We start from the raw sequence: 24,101 nt of genomic DNA, 5'->3' as shown, positions 1-24,101 counted from the left end.
TTCAAGTGTATTCAAATTTACACAGACTCTTCATTAAGCTATATTCAGTATTTGATTCCTAAAGCAATGGAGAAAATAGCACTCTGTCAGCCTCCTTCCAATATTTCATTTGCTAAGCAAAATTTGCTTAAAGTGTTATAGTACTCTTCCCAAGTTTTGTATTTGAGAATTATAAGCAACAAGACTTGATACTACATTAATAATCTTCTGATTCTTTGACATGGTTTAAAAATACTGTAGCTTTGTGATCTGGGTAGTAACAAAATTAAAGTAGATTCAATAGTCTTTTAGTAACTTTGCTGACAGAAGATCTGCAATCATATAAAGTGTATAATCAGAGTTGCACTTGTATTTAGTAAGCCATAAAGAGATGGAAATGAACATCATTCTACACTTTAATTTTGTGCTTATTCAACAGCAGATATTTACAGGCACGTATGCAGGCAGACTTGCTGTCTTTAAAGAAAGGAGAGAGTGGGGAGTGGCGGGGGTGGCCAATTAAGTGTAAAAGTTATTAAAATTGTTACTTACTCAATGCCTAAATGTAAATTAGATGCAATAACATATATAGGTAGTGATATCCAGATATTCTATCATTATTTCAGCAAATATTAACTGCAATAGATATCCAAATATCAAAGTAAAAGATATGGCTCCTCAGCAACTCTTAATATCTTCAGTCATCTGGCTGTATTCAGACTGGCTCAAGATACAGTAAATGTAATATTCTTACAGAAATATATAAGCAACATTTTAGGATGATCTCATAATCTAGTTAAACCTTATTTTAAACCTTATCATAAGGTCTATCTATGAACTTATGTTTTTCAACTGCAGTATACTCGTACCAGACTAAATTCAATGAATCTGAGCAAAAATTGGAATGGTTTTGCCTTGTCTGCTTCTTGACTTGTTTCTAAATCTCCTTGATAATCATATTTTGTTTGCTGTATCAAGTTAAACATTGTCACAATAAAGACCATCAAACATTGAGAAGGTTTGGGGCAGCCGCCTGCAAAACTGATTTAAATAACAAAACATGTTCATCTAACTGAGTCCAAAACAGAACTGATCTTCTAGAGACAAGATGGCGGCTTTAAAGGCCAGCAAAGGAAGTGATGTCATCAATACCGGAACCGGAAGTGACATCAGTGGCTGCTCCAGAGCCGGGCGGGATTTCCCTAGAATGGTCTGCAAAAGATCGAGAGGGAAGATTAGTGCACTTTGCCACCCCCTGGTCTGGCATGGAATCACAAGTATTCAAGCCCTTTAGTTGTCTCCTAAACATACGTGTGTGACACCATGCATATGTATAGTTTAACATGCATCAGTTTCCTAATGATGTGCTTATTCTGAAATTGACTCAAACCTGACACAGGGACCAGAACAGGAGTTTTAGTGACTATTTTCACTTATGATTTTTATCAAGAATAGTTATAGTGCAGACAGATCTTCTAATTTTCTAAAAAATAATATCTGCTTTTTTTACCATTATTAGTTTTTAGTCAGTTAGGAGTACATAAGAACTTTTACTGATATCCATCTATCCATTATCCAACCCGCTATATCCTAACTACAGGGTCACGGGGGTCTGCTGGAGCCAATCCCAAGGCAGGAAACAAAACTCGGGCAGGGCACCAGCCCACCGCAGCTTTTACTGATATGACATACTGTATACAATGGAGACACACTGTATGTATTTCCTAGAGTATTTTTTTAACTTTTCAGACCACTTTCATATAAATACATTGCACATCATTTGTAAATGACAGCACTGAAAATTTAAAAGAAAAATTGTGTTCCACATACTAAATATGTCAATGCACAAAAGTGCAATTTAAGGTAAATACACCTGTAATGGCAGTAATCATCAGGTACTGGTGATGCCTAATCAGTAATCCTTGAAGACCTGCTTTTGTCAGTCTCCTGTTCTACTGCACTTGGACCAGAGCACTACCTACAGTAAGTTTTGGTAGATAAAACACTCTTTGCTGCAGATTTTGTCAATGTTGTTTACATTGCCTGCCTGTGATACTTTTATGCAAATATAGCCTTTCTGGCTGCATTTTCAAAGTAGATTCAAATATCCAAGTCAAAAAAACTTAACCATGCTGTCTGTCTAACCGCCCACTTTTGCAAATGCAAAGCATTCCCATAGCACCCTACTCAATAAGCAGTTGAATGCTATTAGGTGACCCCATGGTAATGTGCCATGAAGGTCCCTCCCCTCACATCAGCTCTGAACTGGTGTCCCAGCACTTCAATAGGCTGAAACAATGCCAATGCCAGAGCCTGCTGGTCAGTCAGCATGCTCGCTGAGAAGATTTAGTGTTGCTTATGGTTCCATCAAACTACCAAGGATGCCAGTGCTAGGTTTATATTGCAATTAATGTTGTTTTGCTAATTGGATACAATGAAGCTGATTTTCAATGATAGCATTAAGGTAACATTCCTTAATATGATTTTGTCTGTTTAAAAAAACCCTGAATATCCATAACCATTCTCAGTGGGTGGCAAATACTATAGGCATTTTGCTAGAAACATAAAGCTAAACAAAAGACTTGCCCTGAGGCTACAGTTGTACAATGTGTGGGTGCTGTTTCATGGATCTCTTACACTTGAAGCTTTAAAAAAGAGTCATGAGGAGGTGGTGCTTTGTGTAGTAGAAAAAAATGCAAAGTATTCTGCTGAGACAATACCAGAATAGTATTTAAATCCCACTGTACACTAACTTGAGAAACATGGATCATGAAGAATTTAAGTTTTCTTTTGTGAAGACCATTACATACAGTATATATTACTGTTGTCATTACATACAGTATGTGTCATCTATCTATCTATCTATCTATCTATCTATCTATCTATCTATCTATCTATCTATCTATCTATCTATCTATCATCTGCTGCATATACAGTTACTAAAGGAAGTCTTACTATGTAATGAAAAGCAATTTAATCTCAGCAGGAATTCAGGCAACAGAACATTCCCCAAATGTGTCACAATCCAATGACAGACAGTGCTAAAAGGTCAAGGATTGAACTAGTATGGTGAAGTATACAAGTATATAAAATTTTAAAAAGTCTCAATAAACATTTTCAGATATCCTCAAATTGCAAATCTATAGATGTAGAATTCTTTATTGTCATTATGCATACACATAACAAAATTTTTTGTTGGTAGGACTCGGCTTCTGAACATTGTAACAAAGAGACAATGAGAGATTATAAGGCCACAAAGGCTAACCCTGTATATTCAAATAAAACACGTGGTATTGCACACTGAAGAAAAGAATGTTGTGATGATGCAAGTCTCCAAAAGACTGATTAAGATGATGTTGCTTCTGATGTTAAAGGTCCCAAGCAAGAAGATGCTGGTCCAGGTGGGCAGAAACCAGAAGTGACATACGATTTGTCATGGTGGTCAATTTTCCAGTCTACAGAAAGTGAAAGAGAAAAGGTGTTAGTCGACAGCACCCTCTGGCTTTCTGGAGGAAAATTACAATTACCTGAGCCCTTAAACTGTTACCTATGCGCTCACATGTGACAGGACCCCCCTCAGCCCAGACTTGTCGGGTCGGGCATTCCGAACAGCAAGGGCATGAACTCGGGACAGAGCATCAGCTTTGGCATGGATAGAGCCTCGACAGTGAATGACTTTAAACTGAACTGGTTGCAGGTCCAACAACCATCTGGTCATGTGAGGATTTGACTCCTTATGAAATGCCATCCACTGTAGGGGGTGCATGGTCTGTCACCAGAGTGAATTCATATCAGTAGTAACACAACTGGTTAATAGCCCATTTAATTGTCAAAGCTTCCCTTTCCACTGCTGTATACATGTCTCCTGATACAGTAGTTTCTGGTTCAGGTACATGATGGAGTGTTCAACACCATCAACACTTTGGCTCAGTAGGGCACCAAGACCTTTGTCCAAAGCGTTGGTCTATAAAATAAAAGAAGAAACATCATCAGTAATTAACAGTGGTGCTTACGTAAGAGCCTGTTTCAAGTTACAAAATGCAGCCTCTGTTTTAATATCTCATCCCATCATGTTATGAGCCCTTTTAGTGAGGTCTGACAAAGGAGAACTGAGGAACAAACCGGTGGTAGTAACCAGCTAAACTTAAGAAACCCTGCACCTGTATCTTGCTGTTCAGATGGGGCCAATTCAGGATGGCATTTACCTTGGCGCATTGTGGACTAACGGTACCTCTGCCCATCAAGTAGCCTAAATGTTTGGCCTTGGTCAATCCGAAGAAACACTTCTTCAGGTTAATACATAGGCTGGCTTCACTAAGTGTCAGGAGCATTGCACGAACCTGCTGTGCATGTTCCTCCCAGGTGCCGGAATAGATGACGACATCATCCAAGTATGCGGTACTATAGTTATTGTGAGATAGCAATAGTCTATCCACCAGATGCTGAAAAGTTGCAGGAGTCCCATGTAACCCATATGGGAGAACAACATACTGCCAATGGCCACTAGGGTTGCTGAATGTGGTTTTGACCTTGGCAGATTTTGTTAACAGAATTTGTCAGTACCCTTTCATCATGTCAAGTGCGGTCAAATACTGACGCCTACCAAGTCCCTCAAAGAGTTCATGTACTCGCATTGGATAAGAATCAAATTGTGAGACTCGATTAAGTCAATTGAAGTCACTGCAAAAGTGCCAACTCCCATCATGTTTAGGGACTAGAACTATAGGACTGTGCCAGGGACTAAAACTTTCCTTAATAACACCAAGGTCCAGCATCCTTCTGGTCTCAAGCTCCACTTCTGTTCTTTTTACTTCTGGGAGGAAATATTGCACTCTCTGGTAATGATCCTAGAATCAGTAAAGATAGTGTGTGCAATTAGGGAAAGTCACTCATTCACCACTTTTGAGACAGACAAGATGGCTGCTTCAAACTCTTTTTGCTGAGTGAATGTCATATTAAGGGCAAAATAAAGGGTGTTGTTTTGAGTGAAGTAAGAATGAGGCTGTCTGGAATAGAGGTCAGGGTCACTGTCCTTCCCGTTTTGGCAGGTTCACATGGTATAATCTTTCTGTCTGGCCATTCTTCACGGATTGTTTTCATCAAAAAGGCTTTTCTGCCTGTCGAACTGTATGTGTTTTTTGTTTTTTGTTCCCTTCTGAATAAGATCTAGGACAGCTATGTGTGAAAATCCATGCTAATGGCAATTAGAGAAATACACAAACAAGCCTGTCTGGACCCAATAATAATGCCACAATTGAAATCACTGAAATCATATTTTATTCATGCTCTGGTGTTTAATATGTACATTAACTGAAGCTCATGACCTGTATCTACATGATTTTATGCATTGCACTGCTGCCACATTATACAGAGATTAGATAATTTGTACAGAGTATATCTTAAAATTATCTGTTTTGAAAATGTTCCATTTTTAAAAGGGATTAAGAATGCATATATTTGAAAATGGATTATGCATATTCATAGCTAATTGTCTTTGATTGAAATGCTAATTAACTCACCCCTCAAGTTGTATGGCCAAAAGCATTGAGGTCTGGCTAAGAAAACTGCCTAGCTAGGTGTTATATACATTACCCCAGACTGCCTGGCATGTACTATGAAAGCCTACGGAAGAGTTCAGGTATAGCATTCAGCTTACTGAGAATGTCAAATGCCTACCTTGTGGTATCATGGCTTACCAGCTCACAGGATCTTCTTCATTCTGATAGTCTGTAAACACAGGTTTTTGTTCTTTATAATAATGAATTTTTGACTATAGAGAAAACCAAGCAACTGCATTGATTTCCACAGCCATGGGTTTTTATTATTTAGTAAATTTATTGTAGAGTGTTAACTGGAAGCTGATTTTTTCCTGTAAAGTAAATGGGGTTTCAAAAGTGGTTAATTATTTTGCAAAAAACATAGTAAATTGTCAAAGTGAAAGCGGCTAATAACACATTGGCCTATTGTTTAGAGTAGCCCAACTAGAATATTATTTAGCAGGTTTTAGTTCTTGATGACACATTGGGAATGAAGAAAGAGACTGTATTTTTGTAATATATTTCAATAAAGTGGAATGGGAAAAATTTGGTGTTCAGGCTAGGTCTGGCAGATCAACAATGTGGCCTATTAAGTAAGTATTCACAGACTGAGGAAGTGTGAAGCATCATGCTGCAGTTTAGTTTGCTAGACTGGCATGGCTTCTGGTTGGTGAGCAGTGATGCTTGTAGTTGAAACTGAGATAAGAACTTTACAGCCTAGGTTACCATGCAATGGGAAAAGTGGTTCATTTAAAAGATTTCAGACCAGAAGAGTAGACCAGAACACATGCAGTAACATGAACAGGAAGGCTCCCTAAAAATAAGAGAAAATGGGGGTTCTTTAAATGGATGTTTTGTTTTTTTTTAATTTAAAGAACAAAACACAATCCAATACCAAAAATACAGAAAGTACAATTATATGTACTGAAGACTGTATATTAAGCACATGACTACTTAAATGACTACCTAGTGAGCATTGTATTTTATTTCTTTAGTATATAAAAGGGTCAAAGATTAAAATGAAGCTTATTCTATGTTGGCCAGAATTATGGAATGGTATAGTCATAGAATCATAGCGATGGTGATTGACTTCACTAGATATCTTTCTTATTTGATCCTGTTGATCCTGAGGATCTGTGCACATTGGCATATACCAGCATTCAAAAGCTCAGAATTGCCCAGAAATCTTCATTTTTTTATAAGATGACAGATTTAAAAAAAAAAATCAGAAATGACTGCAAAGCCTGATTTACAGCACCCATTATTCCAGTGTTCTGATGGTAAACTGTCTGGCCTCTTCCTTAATTAACCATGCTTAAATCCTAATTGGTTTTTCGAGAAACCTTTGTTTCTCACAGCTGAAACCAGTTATTCTGTTGAAGAAAACAAGAAATTGTCTTTCCTTGGGTTCGAAGCTACTGGTATTCCTGAAGTTTAATTCTTATTTAAAATAATTGACAAAATGAAACAACTTTCTCAAGAATCACATCAGTGAATTGTTGTTATACGACATGAAGGCAAGTCCAGGTGACAGATTGCAAAGAGCTAAAGATTTCATTAAAAGGTGGCCAGTGCTGTCTTGAGAGAAGAGGGCAAACTGAAGCTAAACAGAAAAGAAGAAGAAGAAGTAGGCCCAGATGCACAACTGCATTAGAGAAGAGTACATCAGAGTCTGTAGTTTAAGAAACCAACATCTTACAGTTCTTCATTTGCCACTGTGAGTCATCTGCAAGAGTGAAAAGACAGCTAATGGCAGAGTTTCAAAGAAAAAGCCATATCTGAAACTGGCAAATACAAGTAAAAGATTACAATTTGCAAAAGAAAACAGATCTTAGATAGTGGATGACTGGTAAAGAGTATTATGTCCAACATAAAACAGTTCTTTGTTTTATCTCATACTAATTTTGGCATTGTGTTACTCCAGACATGCCGTGCAATGCTGTGGTATTCTGCAGATCTTGTTTTGATACATCAGTTCCAGAATTGTTTTATCTTGTTATCTTCTTTAGTAGTTCTGTTCATTTTCACAACACCTGTTTCATACTAAAATTATTTCAAATGTTTTGAATAAAACGTTTTTGATAAAACCAATCAGTGATTGACCATTTAGGGAACATGACAACCAGAAGACAATATACTTCAAGGAGTTTGGTGGTAAAACATTGCATACAGTCTAGTGTCCCTACTAATACTCTACCCTACTCTAGTCAATTTGATTAGTAAAGTGTTTTACATTGAAAAAAGTGACAGAAAGTAAGCTAAACTCTGTCAAGGAGCAGTTTATCAGCCAGTGCTAAAAATCCTGAGTGTCTAAGAACTCTCTGTCAAAAAGTTTAACTGCAGCATACTCCAGTGTGTTTCATGTAGGTCCAAACTTTTCATATACCTCATAGTTTTAAATGTGAAATATCACTTGTTTTCTTTTTCCCATTTTGACATTAAAAGTGTCTTCAAAAAAGCATGATTTACTGTAGTATGATGCAGTAGAAAAATAGACAGTTTAGCCTTATGAGCACTATGTTTTAGAAATAAATTTTTTGCAATTATCCTTATTTAGGAAGACAGATGTATTCAAAATTGTAGCCCTCATGATAAGTATGGTGTGAACCATGTCCATGGGCCATGTTATATTTATACTAAAAATATGTCAAGTTGATCATATTTTTTTCACAAACTACAGTGAAAGTGGGCCTTCTTGTCCTTGTGAACAATGGTGCATTGGTTTCACAGTATAAAGTAGAACTAATCAACCCACTTGATGAATGGCAACATTGGCTGTAGTTCTTGATTATAAAAGTATTCCACTGTTGTTATAACTTCTTGTTTTACTGTTTCAGTATTCAATCTGATGTCACAAAGATCACACAAAGACACCAAGAAGGTTTGGGGCAGTCACCTGTATATTATGTCCCGGCTGCAAAAGGTTAAGGTTTTGAGCAGGTCTTTAAAGTTTAGAGTCAAAAACAGAATTGATTCTCGACAGTAAAGATGGCGTCTTTATTTGCTAGTACTGGAAGTGACATCATCGGAGGCACCAGGACTGGAAGTGACATCATCAGAGGCACCAGAACCGTGCGGGATTTCCCGAGAATTGCCTGCAAGGGATTGAGAAAGACAGTTAGTGCACCCCGCTGCCCCCTGGTCGGGTGTGGAATTACCATTATTCAGGCCCTTTTGTTGTCTCCTACTCGCACGTGTGTGACACTGAGAATGTAGATGTAATCAGAGACATTAAACTTAGTATGGCTATTGATCAATTTCTTAATAAATGAGTCCAAACAGGTGCATTTTTTCACTAGTTGATTTATTACTTGCTATTATTAATCTTCAAATGTTTTGTGATTTAGTAATAAGTGTTCCATGGTTTGAATGACAGCAAATGCATGACCTTCTCCTCAGGGATACTGTAACAAATGTTATTGAGGTAAAATGCATTTGTATAAACCAAATACCTGAGTCTCAATCAAACAAACTTAAAACAAAGTACAGTATTAAACACACTTAATCCAATTGGGTATTTCAGACACACTCGTGATGTGTTGTATAAAAACTAAAGCCCATATTGAAAACTCTTTTATCTGGAATATGGAGACTTGGAAACAAAAAGTTAATTCAAACAATTACTTTACTCCGGCCCTAACTGGCCTGTTATTAAGAATCTGCGCACCCTCTGCAGACCTCCATAGACTGCATTAAGAAGTCAGGTTATTAAAGCATTAAACAGGAGACTACCACTTTAAAGAACAAAATGTGCAAGCTCACTCCAAGCTGAGAAGAATTGTATGTTAGTCATACAGGTATATAGTATGTAGATGTTTCCTCCAGCTGGAATGAACTTTGCATCACACTTCAAACTCTCCCAATTTGTTAAGAAGAAACAGAGGCAAGTCAGAAAGTGCGTGTAGTAGAGTTGTAGCTCATGAAAGGAAAACTCAGGACTAAATGCATAATTCTAAAGAGTTTTTTATCCATTAGTAAACATGTATTTTCTTAGTAAATGCCATTTCAAAACACTTTATGTGTACATGTTGACATTGAAGCAAGTTAGCCAGTGGTAGACTGTACCTAAATCTCAGAGAATGTTAGTCCAGGTCCATGAATTAGGACCAGCTGCCTACCATTTTTTGGTATATAATACCTTATTTTGGCAACCTTTGAAGAAGAAGAGGGAAAGGGACAAATCTTATTTAGTAGCCTCAGGGTTTGCTGTCCTGTGCGTTCCATCCTAGGGAAGAACAGCTAGGTAGCACATATATCCAGCAGTAATGTCAATTGATCATTTTGTGGCATCGGTATTAAGAAATCTTCATTTTAGCAAAACCGCTTCACAAATTAATGACTTTCCACACAGAAGGAAATGTTTATTATTAGTCTGCAACATAATGGAAGCATGGAAAGGACTGCTAGGCACAGAAAGAAATGGCCTGTGATTGGAGCAATGGATTGACAAAAAAGTAGATTTAGGAGACTCTATATCTCTTTTTTAACAAGGCTCGATTCAAGGAAAGAGACCAGGGTATTTGCTATCAACACACCACTAATACAACATTGTTCTGCATAACCATTAACCTGGCTCTGAAGGAGGTAATCATGTATAAACATTACTGTGCCAGACTCTTCTTTCTTTCTTTCTTTCTTTTTCACCTAATTTAATACATGATTAATCAATACGGAATCTGTAATCAAAAGACACAAATAACATATTAAGATCACTATTAAAATGTTAACCCATATGTAAGTACAGTATGTATGTAACTAAGAAAATCCTTATGAGGGTAATCATAATTTTTCTTTTCAGTCATGAGTCTATTGTGGGTCCAATTTGCAGAAAGAAAGCTTCAGAAATATTTGTACATCCAAAACTGCTTTCTTTGTTTGTTTCTCAAGTAGAATATATGGAGATTTTGGCCCTGAACAACATGAGGCTCCTCGGTTCTTTTCATCCTTCTCACTTTAATCCATGGAAAAGTTTTAACTCTGACTTGTTACGGGATGAGAGTAATAAACCCTACAGAGTGTTTTTTTATGGGTCTAATTGGCATCATGCTGCCTCCCCACAATTTGGCAGCAAAGCTACAAATGAGGATTTTTTCCAGTTGGCATAAAGACAGAGTGAGCTGGCAAACAAAGCTAAATCCCATGCTATGAAAAGAGTCACTCCATGTACAACACAACTCAGTTTAAATCTTCTTTGGATACTGCCATTTTAAATAGTGTTCACATTCTAATTCTTAAAATGGTTTTTGGTCATTAGCTGGAAAATTGAATATTGTAAATGCCGCCATGCTTTGTTACTGTATAACACTGTCTTTACATCTTGTAAGATGAGTTATCCTAAATCTGCTGTTGAGCAGTAGCTGGCATCATCTAGCATCTGCCCATTTTCAGAATACATTTTTTCCAATTATAGGGTCATAATAAACCAGAGCCTAATGAAAGCTACTGTGCATTTGGGGTGGAAATGCTTTCAGAGACTACTTAAGGATTTGAAGCTGGGAAATCATATCAAATGTCTCACAAACAGCATGCTGCTTCTCAATAGACATGCTTCTTCTGATAACATCACTCATGCAGGTGCTGCAGTCCTTAACCGATCACTGAACTTGATTGCTACAGGCTATAATAATACAGTACACCCCAGCTGCAGCAGCTGGAAATGATTGAAATTGACTTTTGTATAGAATGTAACCTCAGTAACATTAATCTAAAACATTGAAATTGACAGATATTTTGGATTAGCATAACAGTAGGGAAGCCTACTTAGACTGCTCCACCCTGATTTTATTTAACCATCTCATCACTATACTCCTAATTTAGATCTCATTATGTCAACATGTTTCAGATCTATGCAGGAAACTATTCCCCTGGACTGATGGTGAATTTCCAGATTTTACGCCCTCTTGGAAAGCAAAGATGCTCATCATAAATGTGTAAAATATACTTTTCGCACATGGGAAATGAAAAACAGAAAAGAAAGCCAAGAAAGGAAATTGCTTTTCCTGCAGCTTTTAAAATATTAGGATTTCCTCTGGTCCAGATTATAAAACCTGTCATACAGAGACTGGTCATGTGAACTCCACTCTTTGCTGTACATATCCCCACAAGTGATTGTCTGACCTTTGGTTAAGGTGTGTATAAGAAAGCAAACAGATTTTTTTCGCCTAAAATTCTCTTGGTGCTTTTGACTACAAGACATTGATATGTCATAATTGGCTCACACTGATCCATCGTCGTAAAGATTTAATTTCTGCCATGAAGATATAGGTATATTAAGCTGCCATTCACTACTCTGTCTTTTCACTTGCTTCTTAAATAATAATAGATTTTTTACAATGGGAAAGTGACTTTGAGCGTGCATATGTTTTAAAATCATAACATAATCATTTCCATTATTTTTATATTTGTTCTAATATGTTTTATAAAATCATGATATACAAGAAGGAAGATCTGTTTTAGTTCCAATTTAGCTCATAAAATGTGAATGTAAGCTTGGCCTTAGGGAGCCTGCCGCATTCTCTCCATACCTTTCTTGTTTTAGTGTTTGATTGCTGGTCTTGATCCTGGTCTTGTGGGACCAGAAGTTGATTTTGAATGAGAGCCCACTTCTAGAGACAACTCACTGAAAAGTTTGTAGTGGATTGTGGCAAAAAGGCTATGCACACAGGGTTTCTTCCCAAAGACCCAATCCACCAACACCACCATTTTCCTCCAGTCTGTGCACTTTAAATGTTCAGGTTGCAGTATCCCATTTCACCTCATGTATTAGGGAGATATGTAAAATAACCATAGAAAGACAGAGGTAGAAAGAAAAAGAAAGTGAACAAAATACTTAACACAGAGAGAAAACAGAAAGGTAAAATTGCTGTTGTCAATTCCTATACGCTGCACCTATATTCAGGGATGGTAGGTTAACTTACTTTAGTTTGTGAATCCTTGCCTCTGGTTCTGCTGAAGTTGTGTCAGTGTCATTAGGCACATTTACCATTTTAGGTGTAAGGAAGAATGAAAATGATATCTCCTGTGGCACTTCTACAATATCCCCCTTGATGGTAGTTCTTTTCACCTCCTGTTAACTCAGTGTAATGATACACCATCCATTATATTAACCCGCTAGGCAGGTGGAGTCTATAACAGCAGCGATTGGGTACAGGGCAGGAACAATCATTGGACAGGGCAACTACCCCTCGCTGCAACACCATTTAATTTGAATATTTTACATTTCATCTTTTGGCAGACATAGATGCCATTTTTTTCAGCTTTACATTGACTGCAGCAGTGCTGTAATTAAGAGCAACAGACATCATGTACAGTCAGCGGCAGTGCATCAAAGACTCTTACCTTACTTGCAACAGGTTATGTTTCTTTTTAACACATGTACAATGTTCTCCGTAAACATAACACACATTTATTTGTTTAGGTCTTTTTAGGAGACATTTCAGCCATAGACGGTTTATGCTTCATGAGAAAAGGCCTGCTATCTGTCAGACAAGGTTAATAAGCGCACCATTACTCTTTAGTGTTTAAATCCTTTCCCTTACTCTGAGCTGCTCCTTCATGAGGTTTTGGATTGGTTTAGAATTTTTAAATTGAGTGAACTTTCTTAATTGTTCCCATCCACTTTTAAGCACAATTCGCTCATGGTTTTCACCAGACAAACGTATGATATTTCTGGCTCTGTGAGACTACCTCCACTATGGCACCTTATGCAACCTCCATATGCCCATCAAAAAAACTGATTTGCCACGTGGCACAAGCACTATTTTTAAGAAATCCCTGGTGTTTATTTTTTATGAAAACCATCATGATTAAAACATTTAACACGTTTAGAATTTTTCCTTATTTGTATTTTTTATTGAAATGGTTACTTTGTAGTTGCAATAATGAACACTGCATATAACAACTTTAACATGTTGTAGTCAAGGGCAGCATGGTGGTCCTGTGGTTACTTATTTATAGACTGATGTGTTTCTTCCATAATCCTGCAAGAGAAGTATGTCTGCCATTTTTCTTTCTTGTCAAATTAACTTTACATACCCTCAATGGATGATTTGTCCAGTTTTTACAAATTAAATATAAGTAGTAGGTTTCCAATCCTAAAGGACACTTAAAAAAGAGAGCTAGAAAGTGAGAGGTCAGGCCAGGAAAGGAGATTCACCAAAACTGGGCTGAATAGTGGTTTATGAAATGGACGACATCCCTTGGGATGTCCTGGCACAGGCCAGGGAAAGGAGATTCTCAACATATGCCTTGATATCGTTGCTATAAGGAGTGTTAAAAAATTAGGTGTGTATGTAGGATGCTTCCAGGGAGACAATGTTCCCCAAAAATAGGCAGCAGAGATTATCAAGAGAAGCTACTACAGCCATGTTGTTTATTGCCAGGAGCTGGCATGCCAGAAACACTCCAGGATTCATAACCGTTAATGGAACCTTAAGCATGCTGAGGTTGGCCTCAGTCCTCAGAAGAGATTGTTAAAGCCTGAAAATAACCTCAAGGTATTTAAAATATTAGTACTTGTCAGTGCCAAGCTGAATCTAGAATTCACAGGATAAAGACTAACTGGCAAAAAGGTAGTGAAGCCAGGATAAAGTACAAAAAGTATGGAAGAAAGACATGTTAACAAGGTAAGTGGTTGGGCCACGGCAGCCATGTGAAAACCAGGAATTGTGGAGCAGCTACCTTACGGTAACACAGAGTAACAAAATAATCACATGCACTAATGGCATTTCCCCAGCACACTACTGCATAGAACAATACACTGGCTTGTAGAAAACATGCAAGAGTGGCCTGCATACACCAAATAACCTCAACGTCCTCGAAAAATAGAGGCGACTCTGACCCTTATTGAATACAGCCTCTGTGCCACTCAAGCCTTTTTTTCAGATGCACTCCACAGGTATCTGTATGTCCTCACTGCCTCCACGTCAATGACAAAACGAGGACAGTATGGGCTTGATCATCCTGAAATCTATGGTCATCTCCTTTGTCTTACTGATGTTGAGCTGTAGGTTGTTCAATTAGCAGCATTCAACAAAGTCCTAGTGTCCTATATTCATTCTCCTGCCCACTGCTGATATACCAAACTATGGCTATGTCCCTGGAAAATTCCTGCAGGTAATGTGATTCATGATTATCATTATTCTTCAATTATTCAAAATATTCTGCATTCAAATACTCCTGTTGAGACTTAGAAGCTTTTGTATATCAACCAACAAAGAAAAAAAAATAGCATTCAGTACTTATTTCTTTTTCGTCTAGTGATATGTTTTATGTCACATATACAATTGCTGTATTTCTATATTGTTAATGTTCCTTGAAAAAAGGGATCAGATCCTTTCCTGAAAGATATTGGGTGAGCTTTAGCTTGGATCTGGGTTTGCATGCATATGCAAGGGAGAGAATTATCATAGAATTCAGGTTCATGGGATTTATGTTTGCCTCTGTTGTTCTGTTCTCCAAATACTGTATATTCAGAGACATGCAGGTCTATTTACTGTATACTTTGACTAGTGATATGAGTATCACCTGTGGATGCTAAGACTAAACTATTAATAATTATTTGAGACGTCCTACTCAATGTTGTCTGGATATACCTTTGGTTCTATAGCAATAAGATAAATTATTATTAGACATTTATGTGTTTGGATAACCATACATTTGTGTTACATGTTTATAAGTGTGTGATTGCTTTTGTTTTAGATTCACCTTGGAGGGTGTGTATCTTTTGGATTAATAATGTATGTTGACTGTGGGGTTGTAGAGATTTAAATGTAGTAGTGTATAATATATCATTAGAATTATGAACATAGAATGTTTAATGTTTGTAAGGAAAAGTGATGAAGCTTGCACCCACTGAATACTATGTTTCATTTTGTGTGTACCATTGGAGATCTCATTTCTTTCACCCTAAAGATATTTCCATCCATGTTTCAGACAGCATTCATTACTTTGTCTATGCGCTACAGTTACTCACAAATAAACAATTTATTAATGAGAAAAATCTTCTCTCTCCAAGACCATGCAACTATGATGGTTTTGTTATCTCTGATTATGCTCCTCTAATTGTTACACTCAAATTGTTATACTCCACTAATACTACTCACAACTGGCAACTCAACCAGCTAATATGACTTGGTGAAGATTTTATTAAATTCATCTCTCTAATTTCCATAAAGACCAACATATCTGAGAAACATTTCAGAGGGGTCAGATGATTTCTTATCTTTTTCTATTGCCAGTAAAATCACCAGTATCTGCCAGTTATCAACAGTGCTTTTGAAACTGCTAAGTCCTGTGGCTATCTGACTTTGCAAATAGCTGAAGATTAAGAGGGTAATAAGGGAGGAACTTGAATAATAGTTTACTGTTTCTAGGGAATGGTCTTGAATGTGAGAATAAACTTCATAACGTCTGATTGTATCAGAACTATTTAAATATCTAGGAGTCAAAAATTGTTATTGCAAACTGATGTAAAGTATCTAACAGGATGTTAACCGATGGTTAACTTTCTCATTTCACGTTACCTGGGAGTATAATTGTTGAAAAACAAATGTTAATGACTAATTAATAATAACAATGACTTTAGTATTTGTACGGTATATAGTAAAAAAAGTTCCATGAAGTCACTTGAATTTGCATTTATTTCCTTGAATCTCATGTTAGTGAAGTTTTTCTACTCCGGGTCTGGGTTATTTAATAATCAGTTTGAGGTTTGGTTTGTTTGTGATGTAAAGGTGTACAATTTAAAGTTGTGCGTGCGACCTGTTAACTTGTATATTTGAAACAGAAGATTCATTTAATGGGTGTGCTACTACAGTCATTTTCTACACCTATAACAGCTGGCCAAATCTGACCAAACAGTTGTTAAGAACAAAGATTCTTTGGCATTTTGCAGACAGAATCTTTCCTAGAGTTGTGATAAACACTACACTTCAGCAGCCTTGTCTTTATTGTTCTTCACAAGAAGCCAGCCCGCCTAATGCCACATTACCATCTCAAAAATGAATGGTTGTTGTGTTGTTTGTCAGGCAGGGCATTTCCATCAGCTATCACTAGAGCGATTAAAAAGAACTTCTCTGTAAAATAATTTGTCTGCTATAAACAATGGCATGTTGCAGTACTGCTATATCATATTGTCAGCCAATGTGTTTTATAGCACATACAAGCAAGACATCAGATTCCTTATACAAACTGGTAAAGTTATTCTTTAGCTGTAATGATTCTTAATGAATGTATGAGTGCTAATCATCATCTTTCTAGTTACATGTGTTTAAAATGTTGCTCTGATTTAATTAGCAACATACAAAAAGCAGCACACTGTATATTTTTCCTCTAGGCTATTGTTTTATCCCTGTAGTAGTAACGTATTTAAGAAAACTTTCTAGACCACATCTTATCAAGCATGATTTTCATCTCAAGCTCCTTGTAATATACAGTGGGTAAAATAAGTATCAAACGCGTCAATGTTTTTCTCAGTAAATACAGTGTATTCTTTTGTCGTTATTTTGATTTGTTCCCTAATATACTATAATATGGCATGTGGAACTGTATATACTCATTTGAAAATCTGATGAAATATCCACAGTATGTGTGGAAGTGGTTAAGGCTTTGGACATTAAACCCTGAGGTTCTGAGTTCCAATCCCACTACTGACACTATGTGACCATGAGCAAGTCAATTGATCTGCCTGTGCTCCAATTGGAAAACCAAAAGAAATGTAACCAGTTATATCATAAATATTGTAAGTTGCCTTATATAAAGGCACCAGCCAAATAAGTACATATATTGTGCATTGTTTTTTGTATTAATTCACAAATAAGTGTATTGGCGCTAAAGAAGATTTCGTATAATCAAATCTATTGGTGTATGTTATGTATGGCCTAATTTTATATGTCCTAAATAAGGGCCATGTTATGTTGTTCTGGGGCCAGGCATTGAAATACCGGTAGAGAACATTCTTTTTAAACATATGGTGTAATAGATGAAAATTACTATTGTTGTATTTCAGGGATTGACATCCATTATTTAATAACTATTTTGTTCTTCACCCAGCTACACAGAACAAGTAAATCTGTGCTAGAGCAGCAATCGATCTTTGATGCAACAAATGTCACAGCACATGAATATGAGCTCAAATATTTAAGGATTTCTTATAATGCCAATGCACTGCCAATAGCCTGCACTGGTGAGTAAGGGCCTTATTATGTACAGAAGAATGCATTTACTACATCTTTCATTAAATTTTTTTAAATACATTTGCCAACATACTGCTGTATTTTTTAAAGTGCCAGTCATATTTTTACTGTAAATTTATAATTTACAGTACTCATATCATTAAAAGTCACAGCACCAAGGGAGCAACATAATGGTCATTAAGTACCGGAAGGTGCAACACGCCGGAAAATACTTAATTTTGATCAAATCCCAGGTGATAGCCATATTATTATATTGAACACAGCTATCACATTGGATTAACACATCTCTGCCCATTGAGCAATTTACTTAATATTCACCAGGAATAGTCATAATAGTTGTAATGTTTCAAGATATACATCCCATAATTTAAATCCAAGATAACTTTCATGGAGGCAATATGTGCTTGTTTGACAATTGGGAATTGTGTTATTTACTTATACAGGCTGTTAGCATGTAAATTTGTGTTGAAGAACCTGCCTTTTTAGCAAGCTACTGCTCAATATTAATATGTAGCACATATGTGTGCCCTTGACAGCCCATCGTCCCAATGTCTTAAAAAACTCTAAGCGTTTCCACTTGTTTATTGTTACCTGGTGATGTCGCAGCATTTAAGCATACACTCCTGTTTTCCTACCTTCCCCAAACTCATGAATGTTAGTATTATTGGCAAGTCTACCAACATGCCTGATATGAGTGAGTGTGGGTCTGTGCATAAGTGTGCCCTGCAATACACTGGCACCCCATCCAGGACAGGATCAGGTATCCGCTGCTCGTAACTCTGAACTGGATTCAGGTGAAAGTCAGATTGATGATGGGTGAATTAAAGTAATATTATGATTGAACTTTATGTGGTTTACAGCAGAAGCAGTGGAAATCTGAATTATATTAAGTTTGTGTAAATAGCATTGATGAAGACTAATATGAAAAGAATTATACTAATCTAAACAGGAAAGGCACTTGGCCAAGGAATTCTGCAACAGAAAAAATTTTAGTAAGTAAGGTTTAATATGGCTCTGAATTGAAAATAGTTCCTGACGTCCAAGGTATTCCTGTCAAATTATTCTTAAAAAATCAATATAAGATGTTACACAGTCATGTAACAGGAAACAACCTGCAGACTACAGTACACATAACAACAGAAATGCTTATTGTACATGCCTACTCGGTAAGTATACCAAGCTTTAGAATCTAGACGCATAAAGCACAACCAGTGAAAGATTAAATAAATAAACAGAAATCATAATGACTGACATACAGTATGAGGTGACTACAATGATAACTGATGTAAATACAACAGTTTCTGACAAACTGAAAAATAACAGAAATATATGTTTATTATATCTCTGCCTGAAAAAGTAGTAAATCTTCTAATCACTATAAATCCATAAAAAATACGTAATTAATTACTGATCCTGATAGTTCCAATATACTGTTGCCACACTGCAAAAAATGCATAAGAAAAAACTAGATAAAAAAACTAAATGGTAGTTGTTTTGCTTTTATTTAGCAAAAAAAATCTGCCAATGGGGTAAGCAAAATTTACTTCACAAGAGTTCTTAAACTATGCTAAATAAATACATGCTTTTTGATAAGTCAATAACTGTTATACTAAGGAAAACAAGATTTAATGTCATGATATAAATACATTTAATTTTTTTTCAGTGCAGGAAACAGTGCCTTAAGGCCATGGTGGCACATGTTATGCCAAGTTTAGAGTCATCAAACTACCTACTCCATATTTGAAATTAGAGTAGTCCATAGAAAGCTCGTACACCCCAGAAAAAACTGGAAACTCAGAAATGTCAATTTCTGAGTTGGGATTTAAACCTATGAATATGCAGCTGTGAAATGCCTGCACTATCACTACAACACCATTCATTCATTTTAATTATTTAATTAATTAACAAGGTATGTAAATAATATCAGACTGTATGTTTCTACATTCAGCAATCCATTTTGAAACTTCAGTGTAATACAAGCTTGCAGGGATCCCGAAAACATATAAGTAAATGTACAAAAGTAGAAAATATTAATCAATTTTGTTATGTGATGTAGTGCCTAGGGTTGCCATATGTCCCATATTTGATAATTTTGTACCCTGTCCCAAATGTCCCGTATTTAGTTCATTTTCAAATTTCATAATAAAAATATATTTTTACTACCTTCTTACGGTATTTAGTTGTAACTTTATAAGTAATTATACTTTCTTTTCTCAGATTCTCTTGATGAAAATAACCCAAATGTAATGAGGAAACTAGTGTCCGCTGCCTGTTTGTAACTTGTTCAGTTGCTATGGTTGGCTGAGGACAGCGACACTCTTACCATTTTGCTCTCCAGCCGCACTGCTGTGCAGTTCTGTATCAGCATTGCAACATACAGTGTCAACAAAGTGTGTACTTGCCACGGCCCACTTTTTTTCTAACCGCCTTTATTAAATAATAATAATATTTCTCTGTTGTCTGTATTAAATAAATATTTTCAAATGATTTCACTTATGTTTTCCTCATAACCCATTAAAATACTTTCTTAATGTTTTTAACTTATGTCTCTTTTGTTTAATGTATTGGTCTGGGTGTGTAGGGGGCAAGTATAAATTTATATATATAGTAATATAGAGAGGGATTTTAAGGTGTCACATATTTCTAATTTTCTAATCTGGCAACCCTATGTAGTGCCTTAAAATGTTAATTACATCAAACTCTACTATACAATCTGGCAGCAGATTTTGGAAATTTTGGCAGGACTTTTCATTTTTTTTCAAGCCTGGAGGGAAATTAAATATTCAAATTATCCATCAAGGGATTTTGTGTCCTGAAAATACATGGTTTTGTTTTATTTATTTTTTTTTGTTCCATAGTTTGTGTTGAGCATTCTACTGTTTTGTGTCATACACTGATCAGAAAATGAAGCACTTAAACTGAACGCCAGTGTGATCTATTGAAAGTCTGACTGAGAATGAAGTAGCCGGCTGTTTAGATAGCAAGTGAATGTTACCTTGCTATGACCTTTTAACAAGAGCAGGTGCATCCCCAAAAACAGATCCTCATTGCTTCTCAAAAGAAGATTTTATGGATGAAGCCATTTGGATTAGGATGAAAAAACAAGTCTGAGAATAGACTATCATAGCTGGCAAAGAGATTCGTGTTGCCATTCTGACCACAGTGATGTCATCACCCAGCATTGTGGGAATATTAGCAGAATGCCTTCACTCTGAGCCAAGTTCAGATGTGTCTGTTACTCAGACTATTGCAAGCCACTACTTTGTTTGATGCCAGTAGACCAAGGTATAATGAATCCAACACAAATAATGTGTTTCAGCCAAAGAGAAAAGCAAAACAAAAAAATGTGGTAGGTGTCTGTGAGCCTGAAGTGCCATTATAAGGTTCCAGGCCCATGACTGGCCCAGAGCACCTCCTTTTTTCATCTTGTAATATTTAAAGAAGGCAATGTATTTTTAGGTTGTATATTTTCACATGACTTAAAAATATTGCTTACTGGAAATTTAAGAAAAATCTTCTTAGGATATAACAGAAATAGCAACTCTGAAAACACACAGATTTTCTTTAAAAGAATATCACAGTGTTGTAAAACATTGTCTAACTGGCAAGAAATTTGAAGCCATGCCATGAGTACTGGATATAGATAAATCATGCAATCACTACTGTATGTACTATAGTATAGTATATGTACAGGTATATATACGGTATATGTATACAGTATAAATATATATAATTAATTATATATATAAATATGTAAAAATATATAATATATATATATGTAAACATACTTTAGATTGAGAGAGCATATTGTCATGCCAATTTGGGCAGCTGGAGGCCATCCGGAGATAGTTTTCTGTCTCACTGTGAAAGATCCGTAATTAAATTAGTTAATAAGTGATTCTTGCTACTGTTGTGTACATCCATCTTATTCCTTTTAATTATAAGAGGCCAGTATTGGCTCATGGTTGCATATGGAATTGCACATACTGTAATTGGAAGCAATTGCAAAGCTCTGGAATTAAGCTTGCAGCTGTGTATATCTGATGAAGTTTCCAATGATGAGATTCTGGTTGTTAAATGTTTTTAAATTGACACACTGTAGGATTTTAAGAAATTAACCTAAAAAATGTTCATCTGAATTATCAGAATTATGTGTTTAAATGATAGCCATAATGTATGTCAGTGTACATTTAGAAGAAGAGTGCCACCATAAGTACAAAACAGGACCTCTGATTTAACTCGTTTAAGACCCTGGCTTAGTTCTTGACTAGAGTGTTGCAGTTTAAAGTTTCCTCCCCAGTTTCTTTTAAATCACCTCACATAGTACAGACATGCTGCCAGAGTGATTGACTGCAAATTGCCTAAGTGTGGGAGTGTGTATTTGTGTGTTGTCTACCTTTCATTTTTGTTTCAAAGTGTGCAAGAGAACAGCAGGCAAGTACCTTTTTGAGAATCTGCCTGGATTGGTCACAAGCATTAAAGAGCTGATAAAAGTGGCCAAATTAAAAACATTTCACAGGCCCCCAAAAGAAGACAGACCAGACTAATACCAGTACAATCTCTGTTTTCCTTGGCTTGAGGGTATTGCTACAGATTGTATTGTGCTCTCTTTGGTGACACCTACTGTTCAGACAGTATTGTGGTTCATTTAACGTAAGGGGAAACATTTGTATGACTGTTGCCAATTCTATCCCTTACATGTTTAAATAAAGAATATGAGTTGATGGCTCTAGATTTACTATTTTTAATTTTCTTACTACATTGATTTTTTATCTTGAAATCACAATTTTACTGACCTGTACTGGGATCCAAGCCGAGTCACTCTCTGCATTGAAGTTGCTTCTTCTGTGCTTGTAAGGATCTTTCTCCAAATACTTTAGTTTTCCTTTAACATCTCACTGACATGTACAGTAGTTTTGGTGGATTAATACATTTATAAAAGATTATACTCTACGTAAACACTTAGCTTGTTTAAGGTAAATTTATGAGTGAACGCCATTTTATAAAACAAAATTAATTGGTTAACTTCATAAATTATTGCAAAAAAAGATGGCGGCTGTTAGTGCTTACATATATTAGAACAATTTTAATGATAACAGGCCATTCAGTCCAACAAAGCTCATCAATCCTATTCACTAATTTCTTCAATAGATAGATAGATAGATAGATAGATAGATAGATAGATAGATAGATAGATAGATAGATAGATAGATAGATAGATAGATAGATAGATAGATAGATAGATAGATAGATACTTTATTAATACCAAGGGGAAATTCACATGCTCCAGCAGCAGCATACTGATAAAAACAATATTAAATTAAAGAGTGATAAAAATGCAGGTATAACAGACAATAACTTTGTATAATGTGAACGTTTACCCCCCTGGGTGGAATTGAAGAGTACATAGTGTGGGGGAGCAACGATCTCCTCAGTCTGTCAGTGGAGCAGGATGGTGACAGCAGCATTATAGGACTTTAAAGACCTGCAAAACTTAACTTGATGTCATCTCCAGGCAGAGGAGCAGCTTCTACCACACTATTTGGTTACTTATTCCATGTCTCTATGGTTCAGCATGTGAACAAAAACTTTATAGTATTTGTGTGAAATCTACTCTTAACAAGTTTCTATCAGTGCCCTCATGTATCTGTTGAAGACCTGACTTTAAACTAACAGAAGGAATCGACTGTGCCAATTCCTTTCATAATTTAATAAACTTCCATCATGTCACCTCTTAATCTCTGTCTGTTTAAATTGAAAAGGTTGTGTTCCTTCAGTTCCTCCTTGTTTGCACATTCTTTCATCGTCAGTATGGGTTTCCCTTTAGGGAAACTCTGTTTTTCTTCACATATTCCCAGAGACCCATGTATTAGTTTAATTAGCATTTTGATTATTCCCATGTATAGAACTGGGTTTTGCCTTGTGCTCTGGCCCCTTGAGTTAGAATGACTTGGTTTAAGAATGTCCTGTTTTGTTATTTATTTATTTTTTCAGAACTGATGGAGACTCGCACAGCTCGTCCTTTCAGTTTCTCCTTCAACACAAGTGATTATCGAATCCTGCTGATGGACCAAGACCAGGATCGACTCTATCTTGGCAGTCGGGAATATGTAGTGGCATTGGACATGCAGAACGTCAACAAGGAGCCTCTTATTGTAAGAGAGCTTTTAGGCTTTGTGCAAAAAATTAATGTGAAATTATGTGTGGTTGAGAATTATTTGAGTTATTACTTAAAAGGGTGTCAAGTCCAGTTCCTGGATGGTCACATTCTCTGTAAGTTTTCTTTCTAATTTATTGAAAGCCAGTTCTTGCTGTTATGTAAACATCCAATTTAATATATATATATATATTTTTTTTACTGACATTGAGAAATTTTTAATAGTTTCTCTTT

General features: G+C 36.2%; 1 protein-coding gene across 1 annotated transcript in view; it reads left to right on the top strand.

Annotated features, from left to right (window-relative positions):
- Window positions 1-24,101, top strand: part of LOC120542084 (semaphorin-3F-like) — a 188,404-nt gene that overhangs the window by 120,309 nt on the left and 43,994 nt on the right. Inside the window, exon 3 of the mRNA XM_039774232.1 lies at window positions 23,705-23,865. Coding sequence (XP_039630166.1) covers window positions 23,705-23,865 — 161 coding nt within the window. The remainder of the gene's footprint in view (window positions 1-23,704; window positions 23,866-24,101) is intronic.

Source organism: Polypterus senegalus, chromosome 13 (assembly GCF_016835505.1).
Source record: "Polypterus senegalus isolate Bchr_013 chromosome 13, ASM1683550v1, whole genome shotgun sequence".
Taxonomy (NCBI): Eukaryota; Metazoa; Chordata; class Cladistia; order Polypteriformes; family Polypteridae; genus Polypterus; species Polypterus senegalus.
This window is presented reverse-complemented; position numbering and strand designations above follow the sequence as displayed.